This window comes from Molossus molossus, unplaced genomic scaffold, assembly GCF_014108415.1.
Source record: "Molossus molossus isolate mMolMol1 unplaced genomic scaffold, mMolMol1.p scaffold_m16_p_7, whole genome shotgun sequence".
In the NCBI taxonomy this organism is placed as follows: Eukaryota; Metazoa; Chordata; class Mammalia; order Chiroptera; family Molossidae; genus Molossus; species Molossus molossus.
Window position 1 is genome coordinate 10,059,244 of NW_023425401.1, and position 15,140 is coordinate 10,074,383.

The following is a 15,140-nucleotide window of genomic DNA, read 5'->3' on the forward strand; positions in this document are numbered from 1 at the left end:
GTTGAGGCCATACAGTGCAGTACATTTAATTTTGTATTGTGTTCTTCTCCCCCATATAACACTATAGTTATGGATTGTTAGCATTGTCCCATTTAAAACACCTCTTTATTATTTTAATTTCATTGGCAACATAATATTGTGTTCTGTGACTCAAGCACAGTTTGCTTATCCACCTCTCTGTTGGACAATTACGTTCCATGCTTTTATTTTTGACAGTTGTAAATAACGTATCAATGGAGCTCTTTGTACACAGGGCTGTGTCAACTTTCTGAATATCTCCATTGGAAAACTTTCTTAGATGTACGATGACGGGGCCAACAGTTGTGAATACTCTTTCAGACTCCTCACTCATACGCCCAATCCCAACGCGTGTTCAAACGTGGAAACAGCCTTGTTTCATTTGCGTGTCAGTCACATGTCTGAACAGCTCTTGTGGTTTTGACCGTTGTTCACTGTGATGAACAGAAATGAAGTCACCCCAAAAGCAAGCACAGTGCTGATGGTGGGGGCATCGTGGAGGGAACGTTACTGAAGACTCTGAATAAGCCACTCTGATTAACATACCGTCAGAAAACAGCTCTTTGGGACGCGCAGGGGGGTTGGAAGCCCCCATACTTTCCGCCATTCCCTGGCCCTAAGCAGAGTGTGGGCTTCTCTGGACGTGTTGTGTCAGGGCTGTAAAGGGACAAAAAGGGCGATTTGTTCTGAGGCATCGGCAACGGCTTGTTGATGTCCACACCCCGCATGGAGCGTAGGAAGGTGTTGGGGGAAGGGCTGAGCAATAGCGATGGAAGCTTGTGGATCGCACTTGAGGCAGACGTTGCAATAGGCTAAGTGGGAGGGACTGAAGATGCCCAGTAAGTTGACACCCACTTTTTCTAGGTCCTTCAGCAGCCACCTCTGCTTGGGGGGTCTGCTTGTGTCGTAATGACATTGCTGCTGCTGGACTATTACTAACGATGACGCGTGGTCTCCAGGGCTCTTAAATCACCCTTGCCCAGCAGGCTTGGGCTTGGTGGGGCAACCCCATTTGTTTGAGGTCAAGCTGCAAATCACTGGGGTTTAGTGCTAACCCCATGTCCTGAGTCTTAGTGTGTGTGTTTGCCCCAAAGCGGTCAGTGTTGGTTGTCATTTCCATCACTGTCCTCTTTTCCAGACCCCTGATGAATTGCGTTTATTGCCCTTTAGCTGAACCAACCAAGGACATTAATTTGAAATATCTGAAAGCTGTTCGTTTGTCAAAAGATACTTCCAGTCCCACAAGTGATGACGGCGATGACATTTCTGCCCCGAGCTGACTGATTGGGTTGTTTACTCTGGACATTCAGATGCTGTGGGTCAAGGACGATGTAATTCATGACCTTAAAATGCTTTTCTCCCAGAGATGACATACGAGCTCCTCCCCCCACACCACTCATCTCCCTTTGCATGTAAACGAGTAACAGACACCGCGCTGCACAGCACAGCATGTTCACATGCGTATTGTCACTTGGTCCTCACGATGACATCCCCAAATCGATGTTTTTAAATCTTTGTACATGAGGATAATGAAGGTTAGCTGATGCACTGACGTGGTTGCTTATTCGTTTTCATTTTATCGACCTTGATGGTCAAATGTTTCAGAATTCTCAAAGCACATCAATGGAATCAATTAGCTTTTTAAAAAAAGTTAAGGGCGCAGACTGAAACCCGAGGCAGCGAGCGGAGCGAGGGCAGCCAGTGGCCTGGGGCACACAGGAGCATGTGGCCACGCAGGCGGATAGGCCCCCAGTAACCATGAATCGGGTCTGAGTTTCCTGGAAACACAAATAAAAATGAAAAGAAGCCACTGACCGGACTCACCTCATTCCACGAGGATAACACTCACCGGTTGTCAGAAGAAGAAACATGTCCCTGCCGGCTGAGAGATGGTCTTCCAGGAGCTTTTAAAATGCTCAGACCTGGGCCCCACCCCGAACAATGAAAGCATCCTTTCTGGGGGCAGGGCCCGGGCATCAGCGTATTTTCTTTCAAACTCCGCAGGTGCCCTGGGGTGTAGGCAGGATCGAAAAGCACTGACGGTGACCGCCGTCGAGTCCTCTCAAGCGAGACCTGCCCTACACCAGGGCGCGTGGCGTGTGTGCCAAGGCCACGCCAGCCCGGAGCCGCCGAGCAGTTGGCAGCTGCTCTGGACGTGCGCTTCCAGCTCCGGTTCCGCTGCTCTCCCGGGGGAGGAGCCAGAGGGGCAAGGGTTTGACAACTGAAACTGAGCTAGGTTGAGCATTATTCCCATGCATGGAACTTGGAGTAACGTGGTCGGTAGTTCAGTGGCTGGGGAGTGGACGGCGATTTCAGGAGCCCGACCTCAGCTCTTGGGAGCTGATGGAGGCTGACTCCGAACCTAATCCCGCAGTGGTCCACGGTGCCTCCTGAAGGTCTGGAGAAGCTAGAAGCAGGTGTATTTTGTGCGTCTCCGCCTGCTGCCTGTTTATGACTCCCGACCGGAGAGGCGCGGATGGCTTCTCCCCTGTCCTGGTACGCTGGGCATGCCGTCGAGCACGCCGAGAAGGTAACCGCCTTTCCAGGGGGCGCAGGTCTGCTTCTCCACAGACCCCCTGCCCTCAGAGGCTCCGCCTCACTCGGTGTCTGCACAGAAGGCAGCAGGGGAAGGAAGAGCTGCCCCCTGGGAAAGCCTCCGACCTGCAGGCTTCTGGAAGATCACAGTTGGCGACTTGAAAAATCGCACCAAGCGTTCCCATGAAATAACCTTGCAGGAGTGGACGCTCCCCCAGGTAGAGTCCCCGGAAGCTCGTAGTCACTCGGTGCCTTGCAGGATTTCCAGAGCTCGCACAGGCGACAGGGCATTTGATCTCACCTTCACGAGAGTGTCCGATTTTCCAGTAGACCAGAAGAAGGAAATGTCCACCCCACGAGGTTTTCCAAGGCTGCCTGAAGGTCACCGTCACCCGGGGCACTTGGGAAACAGCCAAACCCTGCGGAAAGGCAGGCTCCGGCGTGGGAAGCTGGTTTTGTTAAATCCCTTTTTGTTGAAATAATCGTCCCACGTATTTCTTCTCCGTGGGCAAACTTGGGACGACTGCCCCAGAAGGAAGCCTGGATAATGGGTTGATCACAAAGCAGGAAGAGTCACTGGAGAGTTTCTCTTAAGTTTTGCCCCAACATCCAGTAGCTTTGTGCAAATTACTTAAACTCTCTTTGTCTGTAAAATGGGAGTCATTTGATCATCAGAGAGTATATTAGAAAATTCAGTGGGCATTTAATAGCTCCCACGGGGCCTAGAACAGAGTGACTGCTTGTGTGTGACAGTGGCCCTTACCAATGACCCAGTGGTCAAACTGTGAGTCACCACCCTGGAGCCTTGCCTTCGTCCTCAAGCAGTGGTTCTCAGCTGAGGGCAAGCTGCTTCCTGGGGCATTTGTCATTCACTGTCTGCATGCACTTGCCCAACCTTCTTGCAAACGTTTCCAGACTTCTGGATCATTCGGTAACATTTTAGGTGACCATTTACCTGTCTGGAAGTCCGTGGACAATTCGACTTTGCCTTACCCTCTTTTCCCTCTTCGCAGGCACGAAGAAGCAGGCTCATGGCTCCCCAGCCCCCAGCACCGGCTCCACAAGTTGCCTTACCTTGCCAGGTGGGTAAACGGCATTGCGCTGCGATCTCAGCCATCACAGACCACAGAGAGAACTGGGAATCTGGCCCCTAATTTATCCGGTCTACTCCACATCACTAGAGAGCCTCTGTCACCCACCTTTGCTAGGTTCCTTCAGGAATGGCCATACTCTATCCATATTTGGTTCCCAGTCTCTCCTGCTTGCTGATGGGAAGAATAGAATATTGTTCTTCCTTAATGCTCATCTGGACATGTCTTGGAAGTATCTGAGAGACAGATGGTGCAGGGGAATGAGTATGAGCCTTGATGAGAGAGACTTGGGTTCAAATCCCAGCTCTAATGGGTTCAAATTGTGCAAACTTACTACACCTATGCGGCTTCTTGCTTATAAATTAGTGTAGTCCTGACTCATAATGGGTGCTCACAGCTAATATCTACCATTGGGAAATATGGAAGTCATGCATGAACTGTGCTGGATCCCATCTAATATTTAGAGGAAATTTTAAGCATTCGTGATGATTCTGTATAATCACTATTTTATATGAGAGGCACCTATTGGTCATTCTGTCTTCATGCATAGGCTTACATTTTCGACCACAATTTAATTTTTACAAGTAGAACCTGCAAAAAGTTGTGGGAGGGAGGTTATAAGAGGCGAACATAAACATAGTAGAAAAATAGAAAAATAAAAATTATAAGAAGGAAAAATGTTGCCAATGCTACCACTCCGAGGTAACCAAGGTTACCTTTCCTTTCCGTCTTTATTAGATACTTTTTTTCCCTAGAGTGGAATTATACTCTGCATGGAATTTTGTGTCACCCCTTTTAAATTTTTGCATTATATGATGAAATTTCCCCCGTGTTATTAAATATTTCTAAAGTATTTTGTGCTTGATTAACATTTGATATTATTAATTTATACTATAGTTATATGCAGATTTTTGACTACGTGGGAGGTCAGTGCCCCTAACCCCGGTGTTGTTCAAGGGTCAACAGTATATTCATTGATAAATTGCTATTAATGTAGCTTGTATTTATGTTATTATAAATAACCTACATTTTTATACATCAATCATTCTATAGATTGAGGACAGATTTCTATATGTAGGATCATTGGCTCAAAGAATAGGTGCATATTTAGGTTCTTAACACATTATAGTCAAAGTGATTTTCCAAAAGGTAGCAGTATTTTATACTCTCAGTGATGAGTGTGCCTTTTACTGTACTTTTGCTAATGCTAACATTAATACTTTACCAATTTGATGAGAAAAAAATTATATCTATGTTTGGTTGGCATTTTATATAATTATTTTCTAACATTAATTTATCTTTTACCTTTCTTCTTTGGGGAATTACCATATCTGATCCATTTTGAGAGGGACAGTGCCTTGCATTTTGACCGCTGAAATAGGAATGTTTTGCAATCAGTGTCGTGTTATAATTCAATTAGCATTGTTTTCTTGGTTGTGCATGAAATAATAGTTTACTTCATAATCAGTGGCATCCTAGCTCAGATGAAGTATAATCTACGTCTATCTGCTTTTTCAACCTCAACCTCTGTAGTTTCCTTCCCGCAGCTGAGAGTGTCCACTGAGCAGGCCTTGAACTTTCTTGCCTCTGTCACTCTGTCACTGCCTGAAACACTACTTACCCTGCTCCCCCCGCTCCTTTCTGTTTGCAGCCCCTCCAGATCATCTAGGTAGAATGAATATTTACTCATAATGATTTGCTTCTAAGACCTTTTCCCAGTGATAGGTGGCTTTTTAAAGGCTGGGATTGTCTCATTCATTCATTTTGCCCAGTGCCTGCCAAGGTGACATGTTGGGTGCTCATCAGTGTTGATAAGGCTGGTGGATGGGTGTGTGAGTGGGCACTATTTTGATGAATGACTAGATAGAATGCAGCCATCCTCAGAAAAAGGCTCATTTTCACGTTTGAATTTGCACCAACTACACTAACGTGCTTTCTAGTACTGAGTCAACCTTGCTCTGTGGCCCCTGGAGGCCTCTCTCATCGCATCTCTGCTGTGGTTAGCATGTGAACCAAGCGACTCCGGTGTGTAGTGACGGTGTTGGCTCTTCTGTGGAAGGTCATAGCTTTCCAGGGGCGGGGAGGCCGGTGGGGGTGGGGCTCTGACATCATCCTGGACATCTGCAAGAATGCAGGGCTGCCCTGGTTCCCGTCTTCTGTGCTGGAGACCCTCTGGTGGCCTGCTGGCTTCCACGGCCTCTGAGTCAGGTCTCAGCCACCTTGGCCGTGGCCTTAGTCGAGCAGTCTAAACTGCCCCAAGTTGGCTGTCCGAGGTCCTGAGTTCGGACCACTCCAAAGCCTGTAGAGGGGAGTGGGTAGCGCTCACGCTTTGTCTAGCAGACACCCTGCACCTCACGTTTACGACAGCTGGCTCACCTCTTCTTCCTGCCTCAGGAAGCCCACAGGTTGCCTTCCTGTGACTCAGGCGCCTCTACCACACGCTGGTCGTGTCGGCTGTCAAACCGTTAGAATATCTCGTTTGAGGATACTCAGAAAGCCCAGTGGAGGAATAATAATCCTTAAAAAACAATAAAGTAAAATTGTACAGAAACAAAACAAGCAATTCTATACTCTTATTTTGAAAACAAACAAACATGTAACCATTGGAATTTTAAAAGAGAAAGAAAAACTCAAGGTGAACCACAGCTGAAAAGAGAGTTAATGTTGGAAGATAGTCCTTAGGACTTTGTACCACACACAACATACAGAGGGAATCATATCACAAACGAAGGAGCTGAACCCTAAAACTTAGAATAAGATGTAAGGATACATTTTCATGACCTTGGGTTTGGCAATGATTTCTTAGATAGTGCTCCAAAAGACATTATCAAGAAAGTGGAAAGAAAATGAACAGAATGGAAGAAAATATTTGCAAATCACATATCTGATAAGGATCTCGTATCCAGAATAAGGAAGGAATTCTTACAACTCAATAATAAAAAGACAAATAACCCAATTAAAAAGTGGGCAGAGGATCTGAACAAACATTGTTCCCAAGAAGATACACAAGTGGAATGTGGAAAGATGTTCCACATCATTAGCCATTAGGAAAATGCAAATGGAAACCACGATACGATATCACTTCACATGCACTAGAATGAAGAGAATAATACAACTGTTGCCGATGACCTGGAGAAAGAGTATCCTCCTATATTGTTGGTGATGTAAAATGGTGCAGCCACTTTGGAAAACAGTTTGATAGTTTCTCTAACAGTCACAGAGAGGGACCATATGATTCAGCAATTCCCCTCCTATGTATATTCTCAAGAGAATGGAAAACATATGTTCACATACAAACTTGTCCACAGATAATCTTAGCAGCATTACTCATGATAGCTGCAATGTGGAGACAAACTAAATATCCATCAGCTGATGAGTGTATAAACAAAACGTAGTATATCCATACAGTAGATTATTATTCAGTCACACTGAAGGACTGAAGTACTGATACATTCTATAACATGGATGAACCTTGAAAACCTTTTGCTAAGTGAAAGAAGTCAGACACAAAAGGTCACGTAATGTAGGATTCCATTTATGTGAACTATCTAGAATAGGCTAATCCTTAGAGACAGAATGCTAGGGGCCTGGGAGAGAGGAGAATACAGAGTGAATTCTCATGGATGTGGATTCTATGAGTGGCAATGAAAATGTTATGGAATTAGATATTGCTGATGGTTGTACACCCTTGTGAATATACAGAAACTACTGAACTGTACACTTTAGTGGTGAATTTTATGGTATGTGAATTATATCTCAATAAAAGAGCATAGACAATAGATAACAGCTTTAAAGACTCAAATTCTTAGATGGAAAATGCATCTCAGTTGTCATACCTAAATAAAATTGCTTGTACCTATATAAAATGAAATACATACCTAAAGACATTGTGTGAGATTGCCTAAAACTGCGTAAAAAATGAGAAAAACCTTAAATAGTATAAGGAGCTGGTTATGTTCAGGGAAGCCGCAAGCAGGTTGCCTGTAATAAAACGAGATAAACCACAGAACTTATACGCATGTGCGCATAACCAGGGACACGGACAACAAAGCCGGGGACGGTGTGGGGGGATGGGGAGGAGGGAGTCAATGGGGTAAAAAAGGAGAAACATCTGTAACAAAAATAAAATTTTTAAAAATAATAAAATAAAACAAATAAATTTAGAAAAATGAAGACCAACTGATTGCAATATTTGCATTGGTAATGGTAAATGTGACATGCACTGAGGGATATACTCCTACAGGAGAAACATGAACTCCAAAGCAAGGTGTGAGATGCAATAATTAATGTTTTACACATAAGTAAATAGAACATGCTGGTAAGTTTGAGTAACTAGTCATAAAAATAATGTCCTCGAGTGAGGATAAAAATAAATAAATAAATAAATAAATAAATAAATAAATAAATAAAAGTAATGTCCAACTTTGTGTTAAAATAGGAAACAAGCTATTGATGGAAGGAGGGTTATTCAATAGAAAGTTAAGGAGTGTCAAGATCTATTTTGTCTTTGGGCAGAACTTCGTAATGTTGTAACTTTTTAACCCAAAGGATCGTCAGTAAAATATTTTAAATATAACCTACTGCATCTAGATCAGCAAGAGAACAACAAAGGGAATATAGAAAATGTATCAATAGAAGGCAGAAAGGAAGAAAAAGAAACAAAGAATAAAGAATGATTACAAAATTAAATAAGTCCAAAACAAAAACAGAATTAGATAGTAGAATCAATTCCAAAAATCTCAGAAACAGCAATAATTATAAATGGCTTAAACTCTGGCATTAAAATACAGAGATCATGTGATTAGATAAAAAAAATCCAAAATCCAGCTCTATCCTGCTTTTAATAGATATTCTTAAAAAACACACACACGCAAAGTTTGCTGATGTATGGTAAAAGAAAATCTTTGCAAAATATAAAGCTAGTTTTTGGGAAAATGTTGTCTATTTTAACATCTGTACAGCAGTCTACTATACAGATGTGCCATAGGATATTTAGTCACTGATGTTTGTTTTCCATTTTTTGCAATTACAAACAATGCTTAATATAATGTTGAAGAAGAAAAATGAATTTCAGCAAGATATATACCATCCAGCACAATTTATATTATCTTTAAAATAATAAAAAATTATTAGATATTTTGCATACAAATGCAATAATTGAATGATTATATACACCAAATAATAAACACCAAATTGTGGATGATGTTTGGAAGGGGGGAGGCTAGAGAGAAGTATCATGGAAAGGTATACTAGATATTTCAACTTTATTTGATATTTAATCTTTTTAAATACTTTTTTAAATATGCAAAATAAGATTTGATTAAACTATATTGAGAATACATGGGTATTTATGTTATTATTTATACTTTTCTGTATACTCAAACTATTATGCATTAAAGAATTTTTAAGTGAAAAACCTGACTGTCTTCCAAGACAGCTTTGTTTGGCTTTATCCATGTAGACGTGATTTCATATATATTTCAGAGAAATTTAATGTTTTCCCTCTCTAACCCATTAAGAGATATATGCATACATACATAACCAATGGACACAGAAAACAGTGCAGTGAAGGCGGGGGTTGGGGGAGCAGGGAGGAGAGTGTCAGTGGGGGGAAAGGGAGGGACATCTAGAATACTTTCAACAATAAAAATAAAATAAAATAATATGATTAAAGAAACCACACACAAAAAAGAGAAATTTCTGCAAATAACATGCTCCAATCCATAAGCCACCAGGGACCACTTCATTAAAGAATAGCTTGTGTGCCCGGCCTGTGTGGCTCAGGGGACTGAGCGCCGTCCCGTGGCCTGAGAGGTCCTGGTTCAGTTCCCGGTCAGGGCACATGCCCGGCTGTGGATTCTTCTGATCGATGTTTCTCTCTCACATTGATGTTTTTGTCTCTCTCTCCTTTCCTCTCTCGCTAAAATAAAATAAATAAAAAATTTTAAAAAAATCAATAAAAACATATTAAAGAAAAAAAAAACAAAGAAAGAAAGAAGAATAGCTTGTGTGGTTTCTGAAACTACCCAAGGCTCTTGCAGCTTCAGGACCAGAAAACGGTTCTGGGGACCTCACCTCGAATCCCTGCGCATCTTTAGCAAAGTGACTCATGTGGTGACGTAATAGCAGCCAATTCGTTTCGAGAGCCAACTTCAACTATGCGTTATGAGGGCTGTGGACCTGACCAGCTCCGGGGGGCCTAAGCAGGAGAGCCGGGATGAGTGGGCTCCCCGGAGGCGTGGCCCGGAGCTTCACCACCGCCTACGGTCATGACAGCTGCTGATGGAGACCAGTCAGTGACTGACTTCTGAGCAGATCCCCAGGGGGCCTCAGTCTCCCCTGTCCGGAAGTGATCCTTAGCTGGAAAGGTACAGTGCTGTAGTCGGCTGCGGTGCAGACAGCTCGTTCCCTGCCCCTGTGTGTGCGGCTGCTGGTGCGGGTAGTGCTGGAAGTAGGTGGGCCCCGCTTCTAACGTCCACCCCTGCTGTAGAGAGTCCGTGTGTGCAGGTGCCGTCCGCTTGCAATGACATTGTTGTGTGTCCTGTTCTAGGGGACTACGGATAGAACGTCCATCCGGAGGCTTCCTCAGAAGAGAACTGACCAGCTCTGAGGTCTGAAGGCATTTTAGGAAGCTTATGTTTCTTTTACCAAAACAAAATGTTACGTACATCGTAAGTTATTAAGTGATTAACTTCAAAAATGGTAACTTCTGCTCTTCCTCCTACGGGTGTGTTTTTGTTTTTTATTTTTCTTTTACAATAAATACGTTGCTCTGTGTTGCACATCTGTCAAATATCAGGGACAATGCTATATTCTTAACATGTATTATCTCAGTTAATCATCACAGCAACTCTGACAGAAGCTGTGGAATGACCTCCATTCCACCAAATAGGAAACCAAGCTGTAATCAAATAAACAGCGTGCCCGAAGTTAGCACTCCTTGCTCCGAGTTCATTGGCAGTGGGTGCAGGCTGATGTCAAATCGCCCACACTGGATCTGCCTGGGGATTCGGCCTGTTACCCATGTACCAAGTTCAAGCACAGCTCTGCGGTGTGGAGGACCCTGCACTGTCTTTTAAGTGACGATTCCAATTAGTACTATCTTTGTGATTGTCTTTTATCTTGAGTGCATTCTGAGGGATGGCAGCTGTCGTTCTTACCACAGACTAGATCACAGCTCTAGACCCCTGAAGAAATGTACCTTCACGGGTTTCTTCTGGTGTAGGTCGTTGTTGGTGTGCATGAGGGACACAGAGCCACTGATTTCGCCTAACATTTCCCATCTTCATACGCACACGTGGAAAAAGGGCACGGAAGAGAAAAATCAAGCAAAAGACTTCTCTTGCGTACTCTCCAAAATGTTTCCCCTTTAAAACAGCGTGTGTCATGTCCTTGCGGTTTGCCAGGGCAATCAGAAGGAAAACAAAGAACTTCACGGAGGATGCGCATCTCCTTGAGGGAGGGCTTTCTTATTCTTTTATTATTAATTAAAATAGTCATTTTATTAAATGAACTCATTAGTCATTCAACCATAAGGATGAGAGACATTTAATAGGTAGCTGTTGTTGGAATAGGAAGGGTGGACCCCCCAGCCTCATTTAATTCCTCCTCCTGTTACCCTTCTGTCGGGGGAGGGGGCTGGACAACTGCCTCCGCCCTTCTCCACGCTGAAGGGCGCCTGCAGAAATGAGCCGCGATGGTAGCATTTGTGCAAAACGAGGTGCTCAGGCCTCAAACTTGAAATGCAAAGGAAAGGAACTTGCCAACATTCTCCTCGAGCAAATGAGAGCAGCGAATCCAGGCATTAAGATGCTGAGCCAAGGGAGAGAGCTTGGGTTCTGTAGATGCCAGGCGCCTCTGCCAGCTGGTGTGTGTTCTGTCACTCATTCTTTGGTGAGCGGGAAACGTGTGAAGGCTCGAGTGGGATGTGGAGTCGTGTATTCGGGAAGTTTTTCTCAGCACCGCTCGTACCGGTCCTGGGACCGAGTTCTGGGGAAGCAAGTGTGTAACACCACGTGCCTGTCCTCATGAAGGTTAGAGCCAAGATTAGTGATCTGTCGGGTAAAGCCCAAAGGAGGAGACTCTCAAAGACCAGGGAATCGGTGTTTAAGAAGGGTTGCCAATGACAGCGACTCAGGGAATTATTATGGCTCAGCATTAAGTATGCAGAGTCTTAGGAATCAAAGGCAACTTCCCTACGTATATCATGATTAGAATTCAGGGACTCAAACTCCTTCCACCCCAGCTGGGTGTCTAAGTCACACTTCCCGTCTGGGATTTCCAGGGCTCCCTGACACTCACGGTTAGGGGGTTAAATGAGCCCCCCTGTCTGTGCCTTGCATAAACACCGCAGCATGTGGGTTGGATGGTTTGGCTTTGCTGAGAAGGGTACTTGGTTTCAGCAAAGTGATCCCCTCAGGTAGTTGCATGGAAAAAACTTTTTTCCACAAATGCTTATTTTAGATAATTAGTATTTTATGAATCAGAGTGGTATGTTCTCTGCCAAGTAGTCACAAATACATTTGTTAAGTGAATCTCTTTGTTGTGTGCTGAGGTCTTTCATGTAGTAAAATCCAGTTGTATGAAGAGTTATGTGGTTTTTCTATACTATATAAAAAAAAAAAAATTCACCAGGGAGGGCACCATGGGAAAGCTCCCAGTGATGACCTTTCGTTTTCTGTGCTACGTAAGAATGGTGGCCACAAACCAAGTACCTGTGACAGATGCACCGGCACCGGGCAAGGTGGCAACGTGCCATGTGAACAGTCATTTATATCCCCTTCACGGTCCTCACGACAACCAAGCATGCAGCCTACTATTTCTCCCATTTTTAGGGAAAACAACCTGAGTCTCAGGATGGATTTTGTCCTTAGGATCTTAGGCAGTAGTAGCTTAACCCCGTATGTCTTGCCTGAAGCCCACGCTTCTCTCATTAATACCATACCACCTCTCGAAAAAGTAGACGTCGTGGGTTCATTTCCGGTGCCGAGGCTTGGCGCCTCCAGTGTGGGATCCCAGGACCCTCTCGCTGCCAAGCGTCCCTTGAAACCTAGCGCACGCTGGCTTGTTTTCAAAACAAACTTGACAGCTAAGCCAGGGCTTCTCCCCCTGGTCGCACAGTCAGCTCACGGGGCGTTGCAAACGCTGATGCTTGGGCTCCACCTGAGAGTCACGGTGACTTCAGAGGCTGGGCGAGGGCTGGGGCGTCGGTAAATGTTAGGTCTCCCCGGGTGATGGGATGTGCATGCGGGCTGAGAACCGCAGGGGAAGGCACACAGCGTCAGGGGATGGAGGGCAGCATGACTGCGTTGGTTCGTGTTTTCCGTGGAGGTATGTTCCTCCAGGGACCAGAAGTGCTGCTCAGCTCACCTTCCCACACTAGGTGGTGGTTTGGTTCAGGTAGTGGCAAGTCCGCTCCTTCTGGACACCTTCTCAGACAGCAAGCTTCCATCCTCTGTGAGTTTAAAATGCGCAACCAGTAGATTATTTAGAGTTCTCATTTTCTTTTCCATTTGTTTATTCATTTATAATCCTCACCTGAGGACATTTTTGCATGTATCTTCAGATAGAGTGGGAGGGAGAGAGGGAGGAAGAAAGAGAGAGAAACATTGATGTGAGAGAGACACATCGAGTGGTTGCCACCCATATGACCCCAACTGGGCCGGGGCCAAACTGCAACCGAGGTACGCGCCCTTAGTGGGAACTGAACCCAGGACTCTCTGGTCCACTGGCCGACGCTCTAACCCCTGAGCCAAACCAGCCAGGGCTTCTTTTCCTTTTATGTTTTTATTGATGTTATAGAGAGAGGAAGAAAGAGAGGGAGAGAGAGACAGAAACTTCAGTGAGAATCATCGATCAGCTGCCTCCTACACGCCCGCAACCTCACATGTGCCCTGAGGGGGAATTGAACCAGTGACCTGTTGGTACATGGAGCCGTGCATCGGACGATGCTCAACCAACTAAGCCACACTGGCCGGGCGGCATTCTCATTTTCTTGAGCTAAAGGCTTTCGAGAGGCAAAGTCTTTTAAAATGTAGGTGGTGGTGGTTGTCACATGCAGCCGGGGGTGAGAGCCACGGAGTTCAAAATTTCACCCAAGACCCTGGAGCTCACCCGGCTTGGTGGCTGGTGCTCAGGGGCCTGGTGGTTTAGAATAGCTGTCCACATTGCTTTGGGCCCCGGGAGGGGACAGACGAGGGCAGTTCCCAGAGACCTGTCAGCCAGCACTGTGGTCTGGTTCCGCCCTGAGCCACTGGTTAGCGGAGCTAACACGGCGGTTGCTTTGGCTCTGGGGAAGTAAGCTATGGTTACTGACAGTGTTCAAGAACCCTATATATTCCGGCAGTATATCCTCAAATGGTGCTGATGTAAACGAGGCACAAGTTCCCCTTGACTCCTAAAGCTTATTATGGTGGTTGTTTGAACTTTGAACTTTGGTCCGAGGTTGTGTTAAATTTGGGAGGAAGGCTGTGACGTCGAGCACTGGAGCATGAAACCAGAACCCAGACTTCCTGCGGGCTGCGCACGCTGGACAAGCTGCTCACACTCCGTAGGCCTCCTCACCCAGAAAGGGGGTGAGGACAGTCGTGCTTGTTAGGGGTGTAGGGAGGGCTAAAGGCCAAGGCCAAGTTAAGGTTTTAGCATCGTGCTCAGTGCACAATGCATGTCAGATGGTATTATTATCATTATTGTTGTTATTATTATTATTTACCATGGAAGATTCTGAGCTGAAAATCACCGGCCCAGGTCTTGTGTTGTTCCATCCTCAGTGGAACGGGTGGTGTCTTCCCAACCCCTTGCAATTCAAAACTCATGGGTGATTTTTGTGCATTTCTGTAAGGGCTTTTCATCAGATTTCAGACCCATGTGGCAAACAGACACTGAGCTGAGGAGTGGAAAGAATGGCAAGGTTCTGTTCCTCAGGTGAAACAACACTTGAGAGGCATTAAATAATCATTCTGCCCTGTTAATTTAGTGTACGTGTTTCTCTCTCCATCTGTGTGTGTGTGTGTGTGTGTGTGTGTGTGAATGCAGATGGAAACTATCTATAGATGGAATTGGTTTTTGCAAAGGTCATGTTATGGCTTTCTGTTTGAAACAGAGGAGAGCACATGGCCAACACTTCTCTCTTTGAAAAGGTGCCCACATTAGATCTGCTGGGGAGCTTAGGGCAAACCACGTGGCTGCCCTGCGGCAACATTCGGAAATTCCCCGCGTGGAGCTGCCGCAGCGCGGGGCGGGGCCAAGGACCGCCCGCAGCGGGAGGAGCCCGCAGGTGGGAGGAGCCCGCAGGTGGGAGGAGCCCGCAGGTGGGAGGAGCCCGCAGGTGGGAGGAGCCCGCAGGTGGGAGAGGAGTTCCCTTGTCCCTCGGAGTGAGGTGGACGCGGCTGCGTGGGGACCCGGACGCTCTGGGGCCTGCTGTCCCTCCGCGCAGGGCGGGGTCGCTGCATGAATGAGACCGTCTGAGAGTGAATGAATGACCCCAGTCTTCCTCCA

General features: G+C 45.5%; 1 protein-coding gene across 1 annotated transcript in view; it reads left to right on the plus strand.

The window, feature by feature from the left end:
* Positions 1–15,140, plus strand: part of PDE1C (phosphodiesterase 1C) — a 393,209-nt gene that overhangs the window by 373,583 nt on the left and 4,486 nt on the right. Inside the window, exon 18 of the mRNA XM_036246613.1 lies at positions 3,567–3,635. Coding sequence (XP_036102506.1) covers positions 3,567–3,635 — 69 coding nt within the window. The remainder of the gene's footprint in view (positions 1–3,566; positions 3,636–15,140) is intronic.